Raw genomic sequence first — 16,974 nt, 5'->3', positions numbered from 1 at the left:
AGATCCTCTGTATAAACAATCGTGTCACCTGTGAACAAAGACAGTTTTATTTCTTCCTTCTCTATCTGGATAGCTTTTATTTCCTTTTCTTGTCCTGTTGCATTAACTAGGATATCCAGTACAATGTTAAAAAGAAGTGGTGAGACAGGACATCATTGCTTAGTTCTTGATCCTAGTGGAAAAGCTTCAAGTTTCTCACCTTTGAATCTGATGTTAGCTGTCGGTGTTTTGTAGATATTCTTTACCAAGTTGAGGAAGTTCTCCTCTATTCCTAGTTTACTGAGAGCATTTATCATGAATGGCTGGTGGATTTTGTCAGATGCTTTTTCTGCGTCTATTGATATGATCATATGATTTTTATTTTTAGGCTGTTGGTGCAATATGTTACATAAATTGATGTTAGAATATTGAACCAGGGTTGCATACCTCAAATAAATTCCACTTGCTGGTGGTATATAATTCTTTTTATGCATTGTTGGATTTGATTTGCTAATATTTTGTTGAGAATTTTTGTCTATATTCATGAGAGACATTGGCTTGTAGTTTTCTTTTCTTCTAATATCTTTGTCTAGTTTTGGTATTAGGATAATGCTGGCCTCACAGAATGAATTAGGAAGTATTACCTCTGTTTCTGTCTTCTGAAAGAGACTGTAGAGAATTGGCATGTTTTCCTCCTTAAATATTTGGTAGGATTCATCAGTGAACCATCTGGTGCTTTCTGTTTTAGAAGGTTATTAATTACTGATTCAATTTCTTTAATAGATATTGGCCTATTTATATCATCTATTTCTTTTTGTGTGACTTTTGGTAGATTGTGTCTTTCATGGAATTGCTCCCTTTCATCTAGGTTATCAAATTTGTGAGCATAGAGTTGTTCATAGAATTCTTTGATTATTCTTTTAATGTCCATGGGATCTGTAGTGATGTTTTCTCTTTCATTTCTGATATTAGTAATTTGTATCCTTTCTCATTTCTTCTTGGTCAGCCTGACTAGAAGCTTATTGATTTTATTGATCTTTTCAAGAACCAGCTTTTGGCTTCATTGATTTTCTCTACATACTTTCTATTTTCAATTTCATTGATTTCTGCTCTAATTTTTAGTATTTTTTTCTTCTGATCATTTTGGATTTAATTTGTTCTTTTTCTAGTTTCCTAATGTAGACACTTAAATTATTAATTTTAGATCTTTCCTCTTTTCTAGTATATGCATTTAATGCTATTTTATTATTTTCCTCTAAGCACTGCTTTCACTGCATCCCACAAATTTTGATAAGTTGTATTTTTATTTTCATTTAGTTCAAAATATTTAAAAATCCCTCTTGAGATTTCTTCTTTGCCCATGCTTTACTTAGAAGTATGTTGTCTAGCCTTTAATTATTTTGAGGGTTTCCAGCTATCTCTCTGATATCGATTTTTAGTATAATTCCATCAAGGTCTGAGAACAGGTATTATGTGATTCCTAGTCTTTTAAATTTGTTACAGTGTGTTTCAGAATGCAGTCTATCTTGATGAATGTTCCATGTGAGCTTGAGAAGAATGTGTATTCTGCAGTTGTTGAATAAAAGAATCCATAAATGTCAATGATATCTAGGTCATTGACAATGTGGTTGAGTTAAACGATGTTCTTATTGATTTTCTGCCTGCCAGATCTGTGCATTTCTGATAGAGGGGTGTTAAGAGTCTCCAACCACGATGGTGGTTCATCTATTTATTTTTCAGTTTTATTAGTTTTTGCCTCACATATTTTGATGCTCCTTTGTTAGGCATATACACTTTCAGGATTGTTATGTCTTCCTGAAGAATTCACCCCTTTATTATTATGTAATGCCCCTCTTTATTACTGATAACTATTCTTGGTCTGAAGTCTGCTCCATCTGAAATTAATATAGCTATTTCTGCTTTCTTCTGATTAGTGTTAGCATGGTATATCTTTCTCCATTCATTTACTTTTAATTTACATGTGTCTTTATATTTAAAGTAAGTTTCTTGTAAACAATATATACTTGACTGTTGCATCCACTTTGGCAATCTCTTTTACTTGGTGTACTTAGACCATTGATGTTCAAAGTCACTATTGATATAGATTGATATCTACTATATTTGTTACAACTTTCTATTTTTTGCCCTTATTCTTTATTCCTGTTTTTATCTTCCTCTCTTTTTTTTGCCATTTGTGGTTTTAATTGAGAATTTTGTTATTTCATTTTCTTTGCTTTCTTAATATATCAGTTATACTTCTTTTTTTCCTTTTAGTAGTTGCCCTGGAGTTTGTAATATACAACTAATCCAAGTTCATTTTCAAATAACACTATGATACTTCACTACCTTATAATAACAATTAAACCCTAATTCCTCCTTCCTGTCCCTTGTCACCACAGTCATTCATTTCACTTATGTATAATCATATATACATACATAAACATACATAATCAACCTAACACCATCTTCTGCCTTTTCTCTGGCTTCTCATCTTCCCTGTCAAAACTTTTCTTAGGAAAGGCTCTGTTATCAGTGGTTGAGAAGCATAGAAGAACCAGAAATCATCAGAACTAGAGTGACTTTAAAGACCACTTAGTTTAACTCACTTGAGATGCCTCAAGCTCTTCTACAATGTCCCTGACAAGTTATCACTGTTTGTGCATACTAGTGATGTTGAACTCACCAGTGCCTATAACCTGTATATTGAATAAGCACAGCTCATGGAATGTAATCAAAACACAAATTTTTACTTTCCATTGTCACTTTAATAGATACTTGGTGGGAGAAGTTTATTCCAGCCTCTAAATAAAAATAGGCAGAACTCATGGTTTCTGGTCACTCACGGCTAATGCACAGCGCTGCAGTCTTTTTAAATCACAAATGTACATTCTCAATTCTGTAATTAAATATTCAATTCAATATGCTTTTCAACACTTCAGTATTCATCCAAAGACACAAATCTCTTTCAACCCTTAGTGGGTGATCTGCCCCTTTCTTCTTGGCTTGCCTAGCTAATCTTGTTCTCAGATCCTTCTGGCATTGGAGTATAAAAAGGGAGAAGGGGGAAAGGCAGCAGAAAATTCTTACTTTATGAACTTACCATAAAGCTACTGAAATCAAACTTTAGAGCTCTTCATTTGCAAAGGCCTCTTCCATGGCCTTTTAGCTAATTTCGTACTTGTGATGCTTTATCTTTTTCTTAAAGAGAGCCTCTCAATATCTGTAAGTTTAAGACCTCACAAAAGTTGGAGTCATAAGTGCAGCCTTAAGTTGGCTCCACAATCCATGATTCTGGCTGATGATTAAAACCAATAGTTCCTGAGTATATGGAGTTGACAGATTCTTCAGAGGCTCTCCTGCTGAGCCCCTGTGAGGTGACTCCCAGGATACCAGAAGTCCCACCCTTTGGCTTGTTGCTCTGCCTCCCTCCTCAGCTTCTGATTTTCCTGTGATCCTCCCTATCCAGATCCTCCACTGGACTCCCTTCATTTTTCAGTAGAAATCGTATTAAGCAGGACTTTACTAAAGTTTCCATATATGTCCTCTGGGCCTCGTGCACCTTCAACTCACCATTGGAGAAAGGGCAATTTCTTCCATTACAGAGCATCTGTTTTTTTTGCACTACCCACTGAGACTGATGGCCAAAGTCTCTTGCTGGTCACACACTAGTCCAAGGCTCCTCTCTTTTAGAGTGGTCTCTTTGAAGTCCACTCCCTCTAGGCTGGACATAAAGGAGAGAGCACCCTTGCCACATTCCCTGTGAGGAAGAGAGAAGAGACAAGCTCCCTCTAAAGAAATCTCTTTGAAAATCCTTCCCCATCTCCAATCTCTTGACCCCTGATAGTCTTCTTGTGGCGTCATCTTCTTTGTAAATCTGTGTTTCTGTCCAGCACTTCTCTCTGGAATGTCCTAAGTGTTACACTGTGGTGCCATAGTTGTAATTCCAGTTTAACATCTTGTCATACACCCAAGGGAGTTCTCTCCACTTTTGGAAAGTTCTAATAAATCCAAAATACTTCCTTTCAAATTTCAAAAATGTGTCTTGCCATGGCTGGTTATGTTCAGTGTCACACAAAATGAGGTTAATTCCTCTTCTACTTGATAGCCCATTGTGCTAGACTGAATAATGCTCCCCACCCCCTGCCAAAAGGTATCCACATCCTAATCCTCAGAAGTTGTGAATGTTACCTTATACGGCAAAAGTGACTTTGCAGATCTGATTAAGAATATTGAGATGGGTAGCCCTATCCTGGATTCTTTAAGTGGACCTAAATGTAATTACAAATGTTCTTATAAGGGAGAGACAGAGGGATATTTGCCTACAGAGGAGAAGGCAAACTGGTGATGAACACAGAGACTGGAGTGATGTGCTTTGAAGATGAGGGAAGGGACCACCATCCAAGGAATGAAGGTGGCTACTAGGAGCTGGAAAAGGCAAAGTAATGGATCCTCTCTCCAGAGCTTCTAAAAGGACCCTACTCTGCCAACATTTTGACTTTATCCCAGTGAATCATATCTCAGACTTATGAAATCCAGAATTCTAATAGTATAAATTTGTGCTGTTTTAAAGGGTTATGGTTTTAAAGGTTTACTATAGCTAAGGTTTTGGTACTCTTTTATAGCAGTGTTAGGAAACAAAAACATCCTTCAAATAGTTGAAGAGCATTATAGCTTCTTGAGCCCCTTGGTGAAGAAGTCATGTAGCCCAGAAGGATTGGGACTCTTGTTTAAAGATATTTATGCAAAAAGCAGTGGCCCCTCCTGGTGCCCCAGCATCATCCAACTTAAATAAACATCACAGTTCTAAAATGTTTCCTTACATTTTATTTATTTGTTTTTGAGGTGGATTTTCCCAACTAAAACCTACCAATTAATTTTTATCATGTCAAATTTCTACCCTATGTGGTCTTTGGGGCTTTCTCCAACTCTGAGAAAATAAAATAAAGGAAAACAGAAGTACTGATGGTACCAGCATACATGGCTCCATGGCTCCACAGGCCATTTCAAAGTTCCCTTTAACTGAAACTTACTTCTTTTGTTCTAAGAAGTTCAGCAGGCTGCATAACTGCCTTCTACTGAAGAGCTTTAAATAATCCCTGCCACACACTATTTTTGGTATCCAGGACAATAGATTATTATAGGCAAAAGGGAAAATTCAGGGCAGTACTCCAAAAATAGGCTATCTCATTTTGAAATGAATTATCTCTTACTTGGTCCCAGGGTATCTTGCAGGGACAAAAAAATTCCCCAGGGGAACAAAGCAAGGACCTTGATGGCATTTTGGGGCAGCAAGTTTGGTTTTATTCTATTTTGTTCACTCTTTAAGTTTGATCAATTTCCTGTGTTCATTTACATAACTTTACATCTTACCACGTTCCCCCAATAACTGGATAGTCTGGCAATTTCAATTTAGCACTCTTAATATAGCTCTTATTTTTTTAGCAAAGCCCAGAATGCTAAGAAAATTCCAAGCAGCAACATCTATGTTCTTTGCCTGGCTATATTATTTGTGTTTTAATAGATGTATGAATTTATATACATATTATTATACCATTTGCAAACAAATATACAGCAGCAACATCACAACTCCACAGTAGCCAGTCATGCTAAACACTTTATTGGTGTCTCTAATTATTCTATATATAGGCAAGTTACATTTCTTTCACTATTTACCTTCTCTCAGAAGAACAAATTCAATTGAATTTACGTCAGCCTGCATTTGTGGAGCAAGTACAGTGTACTACGGGACAACATGCTAGACACTGACTACAAAAGTGGCATGCACATGCTCCCCTTCTTAAAGAGCTTTCAGGCAAAAAAGTGATACAAACATGCAAAAGAAACCCATTCAAAATGTGAGGATAATGTAAGTACAGATGCAAAAAGGACACAGATGAGGAGGTAATCTTTTCTCTTTGGGAAGGGTAAGGAGAGGCTCATGGCTTTTGCTTTGTAGGATGTTTGGTTTGGTTTGGTTTTGGTTTTGGGGCCAGGTTTTTTTTTGTTGACAAGGCCAGGAATGCAATGGGGAAGTATACTTCAGAAGAAGCTAACAAAGGGAATAGAGGCAATAGACAATGCAAATGCCTGGTGTATTTGAGGGAAAGCATGTGCATCAATAGGAATATAGATATTGCCTACCCTTTAAGCCCTTCAGGAAGAAGTGCCAAAGATAAGCTAGGCAAAGAGTGCCAGGGGTCTTTTAGACTATATTTACCTACTTCCTTGGTTCAAGTGTATAGATATACAGGAGCACACAGGCAGAAACATTAGACTCTTCATCTTCCAACGCATTCATCTTCATTCAGGCCAGTTCCCTGCTTCCATGTGCAGGGAGGAAGAAAGGAGACAGAACAGAGAGAAGAAAAAAAGTTGGGCTGGCAATCAAAAGGCTTAAATTCAAGCCTAAATTACTACCTACTAGTGATTGGAATTTCTATTTTGATCTTTCCTGAGCTTCAGTTGCTACTGAAGAATGGAAATGGAAATGAGGATAACTGCCCTGCCTACTTTATCAGGTGATTGTACATGTCAGTCTAAGAATGAGCTGTCAATTCTGAAATCCCATTATTAGTTTTCTTACATGCATTACCTCTAATTCTTATAACAATCCTGTGAAGTGAGACTTATTAATCTCATTTTTCAAATGATTAAAGAGAAATAAATGAGATTTTTTTTCTAGTTGTATTGACATATAATATTGTGTAAGTTTAAGGAATACAGTGGGTTTTTTTGTTTTTGTTTTTAACATCTTTATTGGAGTATAATTGCTTTACAATGGTGTGTTGTCCTCAAGTCCATTCTCTACGTCTGCGTCTTTATTGCTGTCCTGCCCCTAGGTTCTTCAGAACCATTTTTTTTTTAGTTTCCATATATATGTGTTAGCATACGGTATTTGTTTTTCTCTTTCTGACTTACTTCACTCTGTATGACAGACTCTAGGTCCATCCACCTCACTACAAATAACTCAATTTCGTTTAGGAATACAGTGTTTTGATCAGATACACTTATATACTGCAAAATGATTACCACCATAGTGTTAGCTAACACCTCCATCACATCACATAATTACCTTGTTTGTATATGTGTGGTGAGAACATTTAATATCTACTCTCTTAGCAACTTGTAAGAACATAATATAGTATTGTTAACTATATGACCATGTTGTACATTAGATTTCCAGAACTTATTTATCTTATCACTGAAAGTTTGTACTCTTTCACCAGTATTTCCCCATTTCTCCCACCCCCTGATAACCACAATTCTATTTTCCATTTCTATGAATTGAACTTTTTTAGATTGCACATATAAGTGATACATACAGTATTTGTCCTTCTCTGTCTGACTTATTTCGCTTACCATAATGCCCTTAAGTTTCATCCATGTTGTCATGAATAGCAGAATTTCCTTCTTTCTCATGACTGAAAAACATTCCATTCTATATGTGTGTGTGTGTGTGTGTGTGTGTGTGTGTGTGTGTGTGTGTATGTTCCATATCTTGGCTATTGTGAATAATGCTGCAATGGACATGGAAGTGCAGTTATTGCCTCAGTATCCTGTTTTCATTTCCTTTGGATATATCCCCAGAAGTGGTATTGCTGGATCACACAGTAGTTCTATTTTTAATTTTTTGAGGCATATTCACACTGTTTTCCATAGTGGCTGCACCAATTTACTTTCCCACCAATAATGCACAAGGGTTACCTTTTTTTCATATCTTTGCCAATGCTAGTTATCACTCGTGTTTTGATAATAGCCATTCTAACAGGTGTGAGGTGATAGCTTATCGTGGTTTCGATATGTATTTCCCAAATGACTAGTTGAGCATCTTTTCATGTACTGTTGGCCATTTTTATGTCTTTTTTGAAAAGATGTCTATTCAGTTCCTCTGCCCACTTTTTAATTGACTGTCCTTCTCCTGAGTTATATAGTTCTTTAAGTACCTTGAACAATAACTGCTTATCAGATATAGTTTGCTTCCAGCTTTGTCCTTATTTCTTTTTTAACTTTATTGAGGAATAATTTAAAAATATAATTGTATGTATTTAAAGTGTAAAACATGATGATTTGATATACATATACATGGTAGAATGATTACCAAGATCAAGATAATTAATGCAGAACGGCAAGATGGTGGTGCGAGTGGCGTTTGGGGCCCTGGGATGGCGTCTCTGGCAGGGTTCGAGGAATTTTTCTGTATGCAGTTCTAGGAGCAGTATAGCCAAAAATGGTGGCCTTCTCACCAATATGAAGTGGGTACAGTTTTCAAACCTACACGTTGATGTTCCCAAGGATTTGACCAAGCCAATGATAACCGTTTCTGATGAACCAGACACGTTATATAAGCGCCTATCAGTTTTAGTAAAAGGCCATGATAAGGCTGTATTGGACAGTTATTAATATTTTGTGGCACTTGCTGCTAAAGAACTTGGTATCTCTGTTAAAGTACATGAACCTCCAAGGAAAATAGAGCGATTTACTCTTCTCAAATCAGTGCATATTTTCAAGAAGCACAGGGTTCAGTATGAAATGAGAACACTTTACAGATGTTTAGAGTTAGAACATCTCACTGGGAGTACAGCAGATGTCTACTTGGAATATATTCAGCTAAACTTACCTGAAGGAGTTGCCATGGAATTTACAAAGACAAAATTAGAAAAGTTACCAGAACACATCAAGAAGCCAGTCTGGGAAACAATACCAGAGGAAGAAGAAGAAAGCAAGTCATAAAGTCTCAGAGTGACCACTTGTGCTGGGATGTGAAGTGAGCATGTCAAGTGGAGGGAGTCTCCAGTGAAGACAGTTTAAAGTCACCCTGACTGCTCTCCTGAGGCCGCACGGCCTGATCAGTAGAAAGCAGGGATTGGAAGTTTACAATACACCAGACTATTGTGCAGGAACCACTTTATCTATTCTTTTATACACGTCATTGTTTCAGTTTGGATTTTAACAAATGTGAGCAAACCATTTGGACCACTCTGTACCAAAACAGTCAAATTCATATTTTGTTATTCCACTGTTGTTCAATTATTAGTTTGTACTGATTGTGATTTGTATCATTTCATTCATCTAAAAGTGAGTGTTTCAAATATTCCTCACACACATTTCTTTCTTTTGAGGGACGTAGAAGGAAACTTTGGTTAATTTAACACTGAGCAGTTAAAGTTTTTGATATTTACCTTAGTGCAGGCTGGCATATGCTAGTTTGGGGTGGTGACCTCCAAGTTTTACCTCATGTAAGCATTACATTCTTGAAAATTGATATACTTTATAGCAGATCAAGCACATTTGTGGCATGCGCTGAACTCTTCTGTAGCCCGAACCCTTTCAGGGCTGCCTAGAAGGGTCACTATAATGGAATTTGAGCTCTCAAGAAATTACTGTATCATTTCACTCATCCTGTAATTCATTTATTCAATAAGCTTTCCTTTTCTTGATTTTGCACCCAGCACTATAGTAAATACCAAAAATTGAATAGCAATAACAGCTTTCAAAAATTGTGCAAGGCACAAATAAATACTTTTCCTTATTAAGTTCCATGCTAATAAGACCTCTTTCTTTTGGTGAATAGCACTCTTTTTGTTTGGGGATGTCTACTTTTCCATAAAATTAAATAGTAGTTAAAGCTCTGAAAGAGGCAAGATGACAGTGGGCTGAGGTTGTTGGTGTATCAACCCCAAAGAAGTGATACGTTTCCTTTTTACAGCAGAATCCAGCCCATGTCTTTTGTGGTTTCCTTCACATCTTTGGGGTAGTTATGACTTCTCAGTTTTCCACCCTTAAACTGGAGTCCCTGTTCTCTTTTTCCGACCTGCTATCAGGTATGAGTGTTCTGAATGCGCACTGCTCATGTATCAGACTTACATTACTGTCATTAACGTGAAAAGAATTACAGCCTTGTGCCCCATGACCTCATTCTATTTGCAGCTCAGTTGTCGACTGTGTCATTCACAAATGCCTAAAGCCTGTTTATCCCAGGTATAAGCCTCAGGATTAAGAACTAGTCAATAAAACAAGAGCAGTATAATAGTAACTGTATCATCTAGCAAAGCAGCCATTGTGACTGACTCATTTTCATTTTGAAAGAAATAATTCTTTAAAAATAAATGTAGACACACACACACACACAAAAAGATAATTAATGCATTCATCACCTCACATAGTTAACTTTTTTTGTGGTAAGAATGCTTAAGATCTACTCTCAGCAATTTTTAAGCATACAGCACTGTATTAGTAACTATAGTCATCATGCTGTACATTAGAACCTCAGAACTTATTCTTCTTATAACTGAAAATGCATACTCTTTGACCTATATCATCTCATTTTCTCCTACGCCCAGCCCCTGGAAACCAACATTCTATTCTCTGTTTCTATGAAAGTGGCTTCTTCAAAAAAGATTCAACATATCTCTATCAAAAATTTTGGTGCCATTTTTCACAGGCATAGAAAAAACTGTCATAAAATTCATATGGGGGCTTCCCTGGTGGCGCAGTGGTTGAGAATCCGCCTGCCGATGCAGGGTACACGGGTTCGTGCCCTGGTCCGGGAAGATCCCACATGCCGCGGAGCGGCTGGGCCCGTGAGCCATGGCCGCTGAGCCTGCGCATCCGGAGCCTGTGCTCCGCAAAGGGAGAGGCCACAACAGTGAGAGGCCCGCATACAGCGCAAAAAAAAAAAAAAAAAAAAAAAATTCATATGGAACTACAAAAAACCCTGACTAGCCAAAGCAGTCCTGAGAAAGAAGAGCAAAACTGGAGACATCACACTTCCTGATTTCAGGTTATATTACAAAGCAATAGCAATCAAAACAGTGTGGTATTAGAATAAAAACAGATACATAGACCAGTGGAACAGAATAGAGAGCCCAGACATAAACCCATATTTCTGATAAACTAATTTTTGACAAGGGTGCCAAGAGTACACAATGGGAAAAGGATTGTCTCTTCAATAAATGGTGTTGGGAAAACTGGATATCCAAATGCAAAAGAAAGAAACCGGACCCCTATCTTATACAATTTGAAAAAAATTCAAAATGAATCAAAGACTTAAATGTAAGACCTGAAACTGATGCTTCTAGAAGAAAACATATGGAAAAAGCTCTGGCATTGATCTGGGCAATGATTCCTTAGATAAGACACCAAAAGTACAGTCAACAAAAGCAAAATAAACAAGTGGGACTACATCAAACTAAAGAGCTTCTGCACAGCAAAGGAAAAAATCAGTAATTTGAAAAGGCAACCTACAGAATGGGAAAATATATTTGCAAGCCATATGTCTGATCAGGGGTTACTATCCAAAATATATAAAGAATTAATACAACTCAATAGCAAAAATAAATAAATAATCCAATTTTTAAATGAGCAAAGGACCCGAACAGACATTTTTTCAAAAAAAAAAAAAAAAAAAAGACATAATGATGGACAATAAGTATATGAAAAGGTGCTCAATGTCACTAATCATCAGGAGAATGCAAATCAAAACCACAAAGAGATATCACCTCACATCTCTTGGATGGCTATTATCAAAAAGAAAAGAACTAACAAATGTTGGTAAGGATGTGGAGAAAAGGGAACAATTATATACTGTAGGTGGGAATGTAAATTGGTACAGCCACTGTGGAAAATAGTATGGAGATTTCTCAAAAAATTAAAAATTGAACTTACGTATTATCCAGCTTTGTTCTTTCTCAAGACTACTTTGGCTATTCAGGGTCTTTTGTGGTTCCATACAACTTTTAGGATTTTTTTCAATTTCTGTGAAAAAAAGCTATTTGAATTTTGTTAGGGATTACATTAAATCTTCCAATTGCTTTAAGTAGTGTAGACATTTTCACAATATTAATTCATCCAATCCATGAAAACAGAATCTTTTCAATTATTTGTGTCTTCTTTAATTTCTTTCATCAATGTCTTATAGTTTTCCCTGCAGAGATCTTTCATCTCCTTAATTAAATTTATTCCTAAGTATTTTATTCTTTTTGATGCTATTGTAAATGGGATTTTTTTCAATTTCTCTTTCTGATAGTTTGTTGTTAGTGTATAGAAATGTAACTGTTTTTTGTACATTCATTTTGTATCCTGCAATTTTACTGAATTTTTTTATTAGTTCTAACAGTATTTGGAGGAGTGTTTAGTGTTTTCTATATATAATATCATGTCATCTGCAAATAGGGACACTTTTTACTTTCCAATTTGGATGTCTTTTATTTCTTTTTATTGCTTAATTGGTCTGACTAGGACTTCCAGTACTATGTTGAGTAGAGTGATGAGAATGGCCACCATTGTTTGTTCCTGATCTTAGAAGAAAACTTCAGCTTTTCCCCATTAAGTATGATGTTAGTTGTAGGCTTGTCTATGTGACCTTTATTATGCTCAGGTATGTTCCCTTTATGCCCAGTTAGTTGAGAGATTTTATCATGAAAGGATGTTGATGTTTTTCAAATGCTTTTCCTGAATCTATCGAGATGATCATATGATTTTCATCCTTCATTTTGTTAATATGGTGTATCACATTGATTGATTTGTGGTTGTTGAACCATCCTTGCATCCCTGGAATAGATCCCACTTGATTATGGGGTATGGTCCTTTTAATGTACTGTGGAATTCAGTTAGCTAATATTTTGTTGAGGATTTTTTGCATCTATATTCATCTGGGATATTGGCCTGTAATTTTCTTTTCTTTAGTATCTGTCTGATTTTGGTATCAGGTTAATGCGGCCTTGTAAAATGAGTTTGAAAAATGTTCTCTTCTCTTTTTTGGAAGAATTTGAGAAGGATTTGTATTAATTTTCTTTAAATGTTTGGTAGAATTGACCAGTGAAGCTGTCTGGTCCTGGAGTTTTGATTAATGATTCAATCTTCCTCCTAATAATTGGTTCATTCATATTTTTTATTTTTCATGTTTCAGTTGTGGTAGGTTGTATGTTACTAGGAATTTATTTCTTCTAGGTTGTCCAATGTATAGGTGGTATAATTGTTCATAGTAGTCTCTTATGATCCTTTATATTTATGGAGTATCAGTGGAATGTCTCCTCTTTCATTTATAATTTTATCTACTTTAGTCCCCCCTCTGTTTTTTTTCTTCGTGAGTCTGGCTAACAGTTTGGCTATTTGGTTTATCTTTTCAAAAAGCTAGCTCCTAGTTTCATTGGTCTTTTCTATTTTTTAAGGTCTTTTTTTTTTTCATTTATTTCCTCTCTGACCTTTGTTATTTCCTTCCTTCTACTTACTTGGGGCTTTTTGTTCTTTTTCTAGTGTCTTGAGGTGTAAAGTTAGGTTTTTTACTTGAGATCCTTCTTATTTGATAATATCAGCATTTATCTCTATAACTTCCCTCTTAGCACTGCTTTTGCTACATTCCATAAGTTTTGGTATGTTGTGTTTTCATTTTAATTTGTTGGAAGACTTATTTTTATTTCTGTTTTGACTTTTTCATGACCCATTGGTTCAGAAACATGTTTAATCTTCACACATTTGTGAATTTTCTAGTTTTCTTCTTGCAATTGATTTCTACTTTCATATCATTGTGGTCAGAAAAAGACATTTGATATGATTTTAATCTTCTTCAATTTATTAAGACTTGTTTTGTGACCCAACATATGCTCTATCCTGGAGAATGTTCCATGGGCACTTGAGAAGAATGTGTATTCTGCTGGTGTTGGATGGAATGTTCAGTAAATATCTTTGTGATTGTCCAACCTGCTTTCTTCTTAGTGGCTGTCAGCAGCTGATGGTGTGCCTAGACCCATCAGTGTCCCACAGGGGAGGATTGCACTTAGCACCTAGATGCAAGTTGGTTGGAAGCCAGACTCTCAGGCAGCAGCTGGGAAAGTATGTAGTTAGGCCCCTTTCAGGTAAAAATTGGGAGTTGGGCATTTTTGCCTGCTCCCTCTGTGCTGAGCTCTGGAGGGATAGCCAGTTATTAAATGCTTCATTGTTTCCTGCAGTCATGTGGAACTCCAAAATGGAAGCCACATTGACTATCAGAACAGGCTGTCTGGGGACCTGTCCTTTGGATGACAGCCACAAAAGCTAGGGTAAAGATGTGTGTACAAGATCCTTCCAGGGAGATACTGGTGACTCAAAGTGGCCCATTTTGATATGCGTATTTTCTTTTTGACCAATGTGTGAGAGTTACTCAGTTAGTTTCTGGATTTCTTTCTGAGGGGATTGCCTCACATTTGATATGTATTTGGGAGGAGGAGTTCAGGAGCCTCCTATATTGCTATCTTTAAAGACCACCTTCAGGAGACCTCAAGATAGCGGAGGAGTGAGACCTGGAGATCGCCTTCCTCCCCACAAATACATCAGAAATGCATCTACATGTGGAACAACTCCTACAGAACACCTACTGAACACTGGCAGAACACCTCAGACTTCCCAAAATGCAAGAAACTCCCCACATACCTTGGTAGGGCAAAAGAAAAAAGAAAAAACAGAGACAAAAGAATAGGGAAGGGAGCTGCACCACTGGGAACGAGCTGTGAAGGAGGAAAAGTTTCCACACACTTGGAAGGCCCTTCACTGGTGGACATGGGGGTTGGGTGGTGGGAAAGCTTCAGAGCCACAGAGGAGAGAGCAGCAGCAGGGGTGCAGAGGGTAAAGCAGAGAGATTCCCTCACAGAGGATCTGTACCGACCAGCACTCACCAGCCCTAGAGGCTTGTCTGCTCATCCTACAGGACAGGTGGGGGCTGGGAGCTGAGGCTCGGGCTTCAGAGTACAGATCCCAGGGAGAGGACTGGGGTTGGCTGCATGAACACAGCCTGAAGGGGGCTAGTGTGCCACAACTAGCCAGGAGGGAGTCCGGGAAAAAGTCTGGAGCTGCCTAAGAGGCAAGAGACCATTGTTTCGGGATGTGCGAGGAGAGGGGATTCAGAGCACTGCCTAAATGAGCTCCAGAGATGGGCACGAGCTGTGGCTCTCAGCGTGGAAACCAGAGACAGGCATGAAATGCTAAGGCTGCTGCTGCAGCCACCAAAAAGTCTGTGTGCAAGCACAGGTCACTATCCACACTTCCCCTCCCGGGAGCCTGTGCAGCCCGCCACTGCCAAGGTCCCGTGATCCAGGGACAACTTCCTTGGGAGAACACAGGGTGAGCCTCAGCCTGGTGCAATGTCACGCCCGGCCTCTGCCACTGCAGGCTCCCCCTGCATTTCATACCCCTCCCTCCCCCACCCCCCGTCCTGAGTGAACCACAGCTCCCTAATCAGCTGCTACTTTAACCCCGTCCTGTCTGAGCCCTAACAAATGCCCTCAGGCGACCTACATGCAGACGTGAGGCCAAATCCAAAGCTGAACCCCAGGAGCTGTGCGAACAAAGAAGAAAAAGGGAGATCTCTCCCAGCAGCCTCAGGAGCAGCGGATTAAATCTCCACTATCAACTTGATGTACCCTGCATCTGTGGAATACCTGAATAGACAACGAATCATCCCAAAATTGAGATGGTGGACTTCGGGAGCAATGATATTTATATATTTTTCCTTTTTCTCTTTTTATGAGTGTGTATGTGTATGCTTCTTAGTGAGATTTTGTCTGTATAGCTTTGCTTTTACCATTTGTCCTAGAGTTTTGTCTGTCCGTTTCTTTTTTTTTTTTTTTTGTATAGTTTTTAGCACTAGTTATCATTGTTGGATTTGTTTTTTGGTTTGGTTGCTCATTCTTTCCTTCTTTTTTTTTCTTTTTTTATTACATTTTAATTTTTTTTAATCTTTCATAATTATTTTTTATTTTAATAACTTTATTTTATTTCATTTCTTTCTTTTGTTATGTCTTGCTTTTCTTCTGAGCTGTGTGGCTCACAGGGGCTTGGTGCTCCAGGCGTGTGTTGGGCCTGTGCCTCTGAGGTGGGAGAGCTGAGTTTAGGACATTGGACCACCAGAAACCTCCTGGCTGCATGTAATGTCAAATGGTGAAAGCACTCCCAGAGATCTCCATCTCGACGCTAAGACCCAGCTCCACTCAACGACCAGCAAACTACAGTGCTGGACATCCTATGCCAAACAACTAGCAAGACAGGAACACAACCCCACCCATAAGCAGAGAGGCTGCCTAAAATCATAATAAGGTCACAAACACAAAAAAACACACCATCAGATGCAGTCCTGCACAGCAGAAAGACAAGATCCAGCCTCATCCTCCAGAACACAGGCACCAGTCCCCTCCACCAGGAAGCCTACACAACCCACTGAACCAACCTTAGCCAATGGGGGAAGACATAAAAAAACAATGGGAACTGCGAACCTGCAGCATGCAAAAAGGAGACCCCAAACACAGTAAGTTAAGCAAAATGAGAAGACAGAGAAACACACAGCAGATGAAGGAGCAAGGTAAAAACCCATCAGACCAAACAAATGAAGAGGAAATAGGCAGTCTACCTGAAAAAGAATTCAGAGTAATGAGAGTAAAGATGATCCAAAACCTTGGAAACAGAATGGAGAAAATACAAGAAACATTTAACAAGGACCTAGAAGAAGTAAACAGCAAAGAAACAATGATGAACAACACAAAAAATGAAATTAAAAATTCTCTAGAAGGAATCAATAGCAGAATAACTGAAACAGAAGAACAGGTAAGTGACCGGGAAGATAAAATAGTGGAAATAACTACTGCAGAGCTGAATAAAGAAAAAAGAATGAAAGGAATTGGGGACAGTCTCAGAGACATCTGGGACAACATTAAATGCACCAACATTTGAATTATAGGGGTCCCAGAAGAAGAAGAGAAAAAGAAAAGGCCTGAAAAAATATTTGAAGAAATTATAGTTGAAAACTCCCTAATATGGGAAAGGGAATAGTCAAGTCCAGGAAGCGCAGAGAATCCCATACAGGATAAATCCAGGGAGAAACACTCCAAGACACATGTTAATCAAACTATCAAAAATTAAATACAAAGAAAAAATATTAAAAGCAGCAAGGGAAAAACAACAAATAACATACAAGGGAATCCCCGTAAGGTTAACAGCTAATCTTTCAGTGCAAACTCTGCAAGCCAGAAA

General features: G+C 37.8%; 1 protein-coding gene across 1 annotated transcript; it reads left to right on the top strand.

Annotated features, from left to right (window-relative positions):
• Nucleotides 1–8,109: 8,109 nt before the first annotated feature.
• LOC102986609 (28S ribosomal protein S10, mitochondrial-like) lies at nt 8,110–8,999 on the top strand. The gene is given in 1 exon segment (XM_055083954.1): nt 8,110–8,999. A coding segment is annotated over 1 exon segment (600 nt). The 3' UTR covers nt 8,710–8,999.
• The last annotated feature ends 7,975 nt before the right edge of the window (nt 9,000–16,974 follow it).

The sequence above is a fragment of the Physeter macrocephalus genome, chromosome 1, assembly GCF_002837175.3.
Source record: "Physeter macrocephalus isolate SW-GA chromosome 1, ASM283717v5, whole genome shotgun sequence".
NCBI lineage: Eukaryota > Metazoa > Chordata > Mammalia > Artiodactyla > Physeteridae > Physeter > Physeter macrocephalus.
The sequence above is the reverse complement of the archived record's forward strand: the minus strand, read 5'-3'. Positions and strand labels throughout refer to the sequence as shown.